Source organism: Culex pipiens, chromosome 3, assembly GCF_016801865.2.
Source record: "Culex pipiens pallens isolate TS chromosome 3, TS_CPP_V2, whole genome shotgun sequence".
NCBI classification, from domain to species: Eukaryota; Metazoa; Arthropoda; class Insecta; order Diptera; family Culicidae; genus Culex; species Culex pipiens.
In genome coordinates this window covers 116,111,358-116,118,169 of record NC_068939.1, presented here as the reverse complement: position 1 = coordinate 116,118,169, position 6,812 = coordinate 116,111,358, and the positions used below count along the sequence as shown (strand labels likewise).

The following is a 6,812-nucleotide window of genomic DNA, read 5'->3' as shown; positions in this document are numbered from 1 at the left end:
GGCAAACTACGGCAGTTGAAGATATTCGAGAAAAACAGCCTAAAAAAGGCAAAATGGGGTAAAATGAACCACTTCCCGTCATTTGCCGCTATTGAAAGTACCACCAATCGATTTCTCGTAATTTTTTACATTTATAATGATACTTTTGACAGGCAGAAACTGACGGCATCAAAAGATCCGTTTTTTCACCCGTTTTTGCCCACTGTGCGTCCCAAGCCGATCATCCTCGCGATCATCCTTTTGTTCGCGGCGTGAGATCGCGGTAATCCGGCGGTGAGCAGGCTTGACGCGGTGAGGATCGCTAATCCAGATCGCGAGAGGAGCGAGATTTGACAAGTGAGGCGTGAGTGAGGAATCAGGGCGGCGAGGCCAGACGATTTGCTCACGGTCGGCGAGAAGCACCAACCGACCGCGCGGACACGTGTCATCAGCAGCATTAACCCAAGAGTTCAGCCAAAGCTACGGTTACACTCCTGCGGTTACTGTAAGTAGAAAACTTGATTTTTTTTTTGCCCCAAGATGTCGTCTGTTCCCGGCATGATCGGTTCTATCGATCATTACCATCGAAGCAAGTCTTTTGCTAATTATGTTGAGCGATTTGAAGTAATGTGCAAACTCAACAAGGTGGCTTCAGATGCAAATAAGTTGTCGTGGTTTATCCCTGTGAGTGGCGAGGACGTTTTTGATGAAATTAGGGGAAACATACCCATTTTAATCACTCTAAGCCGTTCGACCAATTCTCATCACTTTTGACGTTTTCCGCTATTAAAACAACTTTTTCAGATGAATCATCAATGGAGAGTTGCTTGCTCACTTTTATTTGAGTTATTTATTACTTTGGAACAGCCAAAAACACTTTAAGAAAGCTGTAATTCGTGATCAAAGTGCTGATAGGCCGATAATAGAAATAGGCTGAAAAAGGGTATAGTTCCCCTAAATTGATTTTTCCTAAGCAAGAAATTGAAAAACTTGAATTTAAGGAAGTTGTTAAGCAGCTGAAAGGCAGGTTTGATAAAGCTGTGCCAGCTATGATATATCGATTTGATTTTTACAACCGTTTTCAACTTCTTAATGAAAGTTCTGAGAATTTTGTGCTCTCAGTAAAACTTCTCGCTGAAGATTGCAACTTCAATGCATTTAAAGATGAGGCTCTACGCGACAAACTTGTAATGGGCATTAAAGACAAACGTTTGCAACATAAACTGCTAGAAGAAGAAGATTTAAGCTTGGCGCAGGTTGAAAAGATGGTAATCAACACGGAGAGGGCTGAAAAACGGGCTCAACAAATGGTTGAAAATCGTGTGGAAAATGTTGGTGCTACTGCTAGTGTTCTAGCTGTTCATCAGCGATTGGGACCAAAAGTTAATTCTTGTTCGGGGAGATATCGTTCACGCAGCAGGAGTCGTGATCGTGGTCATGAGCGCAGAGGACGTGACATGGATCGCAGAGGTCGAGAAGTGAGTCGTGAGAGGCGAGATTACGATCGCAGATCTCACAATCGTAATCACAGCTACGATCGCAGCCGCAGCCGTGAACAAAATTACTACAACAATGCGATTTGTAATTATTGCAAAAGAAAGGGACATATTAAGCGTTTTTGTGATTTGCTCGCGGGTAAACAAGTTAAAAGGGTGAATTTTGTTGAAGAGGATACTCCTGAAACTAAACCGGTTTTTGACAAATTCAACAGAATCAGAATCAACAACTCTGAGGATGATGAAAGTGAGATGCAGTGCATGAAAATTGGGGATGAGAAGACCTTAAGTGAGCCGTGTTTAGTGGATGTTCAAGTTCATGACAAATTTTTGGAAATGGAAGTTGACACAGGGTCAGCAGTTGCTGTTATTAGCCAACATTTGTACGAGCAACATTTCAATGAAATTCCTCTAAAATCTTGCAATAAACGCTTGGTTGTGGTTAATGGTTCGGGTTTGGAGGTGCTTGGACAGATTTCTGTTGAAATTGGGTTGAATAAGCGAACCGAGACCGGAAATTTGGTTGTTTTGAGGTGTTTGAAGAACTTTACACCACTTTTAGGCAGAGATTGGCTTGACATGTTCTATCCTGGCTGGAAAACTCAGTTTTTACCGGCAAATATCATTGGAAATTTGGATTACAAATCAACTGACACAGTTTTAGGTAATCTGAAACTGAAATACAACAAAGTGTTCTCTAAAGACTTTACTGAACCAATTACAGGGTACCAAGCTGATCTGACCTTTAAATCAGAACAACCAATTTTCAAGAAGGCGTATCAAGTTCCGTACAAGATCAAAGACAAATTTAATGAGCATTTGGACATGTTGGAGCGACAGGGAGTGATCACACCGATCAAGGCGAGCGAGTGGCCTTCGCCAGTTACTGCGATTGTGAAAAAGGATGGGGATTTACGCATGGTAATAGATTGCAAAGTTTCTTTAAATAAAATACTGATTCCCAACACTTATCCTCTACCCCTTGCTCAAGATGTATTTGCTTCATTGGTTGATTCACAAATATTTTGTTCTTTGGACTTGACGGGCGCTTACACTCAGTTAGAGTTGTCGCAACGTTCAAGAAAATTTGTTGTAATTAACACACCTAAAGGTTTATACACCTACAACCGCCTTCCCCAGGGTGCAAGTCCAAGTGCATCAGAATTTCAACAAATTATGGACCAGATCCTGAGAGGATTAGAAAGAGTGTGTTGTTATCTTGACGATGTTCTTATTGCTGGAAGAACTTATGAAGAATGTTTGGACAAGTTGGAGCAAGTCCTGCAAAGGCTCTCCGATGCTAATATTTCTGTAAATTTTAAGAAGTGTAAGTTCTTTGTGACATCTTTGCCATATCTTGGTCATATTATTTCTGACAAAGGTATTTTACCCTCACCTGAGAAAATTTCTACAATTGCCAAGGCAAAAGTTCCACAGAACGTGACTGAACTCAAAGCGTATTTGGGACTAATAAACTACTATAACAAATTTGTACCAAATTTATCAGAAAAATTGCGACATCTGTACAATCTTTTACAGAAAAATGTCAAATTTGAGTGGTCAAAAAACTGTGACGAAGCTTTCAATGAAAGTAAAAATTGCCTACTAAACGCTAAACTTCTAACTTTTTACGACCCTAGAAAACCATTAGTAGTTGTGACTGACGCTTCTTCTTATGGTTTAGGAGGAGTTTTGGCACAAATGATGAATGGAGCAGAGAAACCAGTTTGCTTCACATCTTTTTCATTGAACTCTGCGCAGAAACGTTATCCAATTTTGCATTTAGAAGCTTTGGCTTTGGTATGTGTCATCAAAAAGTTCCATAAGTTCTTATTTGGTCAAAATTTTAAAGTATTCACTGATCACAAACCCCTTATTGGCATATTTGGGAAAGAAGGCAAAAATTCTCTTTTTGTAACCAGAATCCAACGTTATATTTTGGAGTTGTCCATATAACAGAGAACGATAAGTTCTTGAAAGAAATTTTGAATTTTGTCACAATCGGTTGGCCAAAAACTATACCAAATCAGTTCAGAGATTTTTCTTCGCAGAGGGAAAAGTTGGAAGTCATTGATGGTGTTTTGCTGTTAGAAGATCGAGAGGTAATTCCAAGCAGTTTGAGAGAGAAGATTTTACAATTATTACACCTGAATCACGGAGGAATGGTAAAAATGAAGAAGTTAGCCAGAAGGACAGTTTACTGGCCAGGCTTAAATTAAGACATTGAAGACTTTGATAAGTTGTGAATCTTGCTCTCAGATGGAAGTTGTGAGGAAGCCGGAAGCTTCGGGGTCCTGGATTCCTACCACAAGACCGTTCAGTCGTTTGCATGCAGATTTCTTCTTCTTCCAAGGAAATACTTTCTTATTGATTGTTGACAGCAATACTAAATGGTTGGAAGTTGAACGGATGCGTTTTGGCACTAATGCAAGACTTGTTAACAAGAAATTTGCGGCAATGTTCACACGCTTTGGTTAACCAGATGTAATTGTTACAGACGGTGGCCCACCTTTTAATTCCACGGAATTTACTGTTTTTTTGGAACAACAAGGCATAAAAGTTCTTAAAAGCCCGCCGTACAATCCTGCCAGCAACGGCCAGGCTGAAAGAATGGTGAGAGTTGTCAAAGATGTGCTAAAGAAATTTTTAATTGATAACAAAACGAAATCTCTTGAGATGGATGAAAAGCTTAATCTGTTGGTTCCTTAAACTCTGAAGGTTTGTTTCCTTCTGAAAGAGTTTTCAAATATACACCAAAGACCTTGTTAGATTTGATTAATCCAACTAAAACTTACAAACACAATCTGGCTGAACCTCCAGCACAACGATGTGTCGTTGACACTGAAAAACTTGATCCTCCAAATGAATTGGATAAAATTGAGGCAGGGGATAAGCTGTTGTATAAAAATAGTCACGATACCTTCCCAAAGTGGGTCGAAGCACAGTTTATTAAAAAAGTGTCTAAAAATGTCTTCCAGATTCAAATTGGGCGACACGTGGCTACGGCGCACAGACATCAGCTGAAGGCGTTGCACGTTCCCAAACGTGAGTCCGCGAAGATGTGTTTTGCGGCCAACAGTTACAAACGCAACTTCTCCTCAATCGATGACGATGGAGGATTACTCGGGCATTCGAGGGATTACGCGGTGTATCGTAAGCAGAGAAAGGTTGACAACGAATCCCGCAGTCCTGTTAGAACGAGGTCGAGGGCCAGATTGGAAAATCAGCTGTGACACAATTAGCAGATCTACCTTTGCGTTCAGGTGCAAGTTCTAAGAAATGCACAGTCGAACCAATCATCATGAAAAATACATTTTTGCGCTGAATTCAAGTGAATTTGAAATTATATTTCTGAAATGAAATTAAGTTTATATTCTCGATAAATATGAAATCAAATACAAATTAGAAAGAATTTGCTTTAGAGGGAAGATCTTGTAGTGTCCAGATAAAATTATCAATAATTATTAACCGTGTTCGGTAAAACCGATTGAATATGATCGGGATGAACTCGCAACGATCGAGTGAGATCGGGAACGATCGTGCGAGATCGTGCATGTATAAAGGCCATTTTTATTTAATAAACGATTCATTCGAATCTAGCCGTCAGCGAGTACGGAGACAGTATAATTCGATATTTAACTTAATCCTAAATCCGAGTCTTAAAACTATTTCCTAATCCCTATTTAAACTTATAAGAAGTTTACGCGAGTGAGTAAGTATATTAAAATCTTGTCGCGGTATATTGACACACCTCGAAAATTACTGTAATTGCGAAAACTGGCCGAAGGGATTTCAGGTCAGAACGCGTTTGACACACGTACAAACCCGGCTACCGTCAACATTTCGTCGCTTGTGTGCTATCTTGTGACACGTCTGCTGTAAAAAGATAGGACGTGTCACAAGATAGTACACAAGCGATGATTTGTTATTATAACTTGGGACTCCGGCAACCAAATTCAACCAAACAAAACGTGTTTGTTATTGTTTGCATTGCGTGCTCTTGCTCTTGTTTATTCAAGGTCAAACATTAAAACACGTTTTTTTTTTGGGACGTCAAAAAGCAACATGCGACAAGATAGCACGACAACGTCGAAGTGTTGTTCGTAACACGACAAATATTTCGGATTCAATTTTATCAAAATAAGATCAAAACAAATGTTTCTATGGGCAAGATTAATTTATTGAAAACGACATCAAAATAACCAGTTCGCCAGTGTGTCTCCAGTAATTACTTTTGTTTTCCAACTAACCACAGCAGCACATAATGACAAAAGCTGCTCCAACCAGCAGCTTCTTAATGACGAGAAAGTTTTTAAAGCTCTAGCCTTTATGGTGTGAGTCAAACATTAGACTTTTTTTGCTTCGTTCTACCAGTAACCAAACCATTCATAGCATATTCAACTCAAATTTCAATTCTCCTAAACGACATAACTCAAACGAGGTTCCTGCTGAAGTTCTTCTAACCCGGAATTGCAACATGCTCTGATTATCTCCAATCTCCGGGCGCATCACACTGATCGCAGCTTAGTGTGGCGAAGTACACTGTTCAACCTTGCTTGCGTGTATGTATAGCTTTTATAGTTTGTAGTAGCGAGGTGCTTAGTTAAACACGATGTGAATCTGTACCGTTAAAACTAACTCGAGTGTTAGTGTGCTAGTACAAAGCACTTAAGCGTAAGTGGAAGTACGCTGCACGGTGGTTGGATTGTCCGACCATCCAGCAGCTGGCCGGCGAGTTGTCCACCCGGAGGTAGATTCCCACAGATGCTTCACAATCCGCTTCGCTTTTAATACGCCAACCGGAAGAGCTTCCTTCTCACACACACACACATACACCAAGCCATGATACATAAGTAGTTCCCGGGTCGACCGCGTGGGATGATTATTATTATATGTTTATTCTCCTTTGTCTGTTCACAATTGCACCACCCCGAGTGTGGTGGTCCACTGTCCCCGTTCCGGGTTTTCCCGGCTGTTGGTGCCGTTCCGGCAGCCAACTATTGTTCCGGGGCAATGTGTGTGCTCCTGACTGTCGGGAAATTTTGCGGAGGAAAATTTGTAAATCAGATATGCTGATTTATGTGATATAGCATTATTTGCGGACGCCTCAGTGTATGTGAGAGAGTTTGAGTGGTGTTTGGGAGTGCTATTGCTTCACTTTTGCACAATAGAAGGACACCAGAGAAAACTAGGCAAGGTAAGGGAGCAGAATGAGCAAACAAAAGCTGCAAGTACCTACTGTGTGAGGGCGTGTGGGTGAAAATGGACACACACACACACATACGCAGCAGCGTACACTTTAAATGCATTCTAAACTTAATTGTGGTGGTTTGGGAT

The 6,812-nt window shown here is 40.6% G+C and overlaps 1 protein-coding gene across 1 annotated transcript; it reads left to right on the top strand.

Moving 5' to 3' along the window:
• The first annotated feature begins 1,190 nt into the window (after positions 1-1,190).
• Positions 1,191-6,229, top strand: LOC120419362 (uncharacterized). Its single transcript, XM_052709953.1, has 3 exons — positions 1,191-2,139; positions 2,200-2,396; positions 6,134-6,229. Exons 1-3 carry the CDS (start codon positions 1,245-1,247, stop codon positions 6,227-6,229), a joined length of 1,188 nt encoding a protein of 395 aa, XP_052565913.1. The 5' UTR covers positions 1,191-1,244.
• Positions 6,230-6,812: the final 583 nt, after the last annotated feature.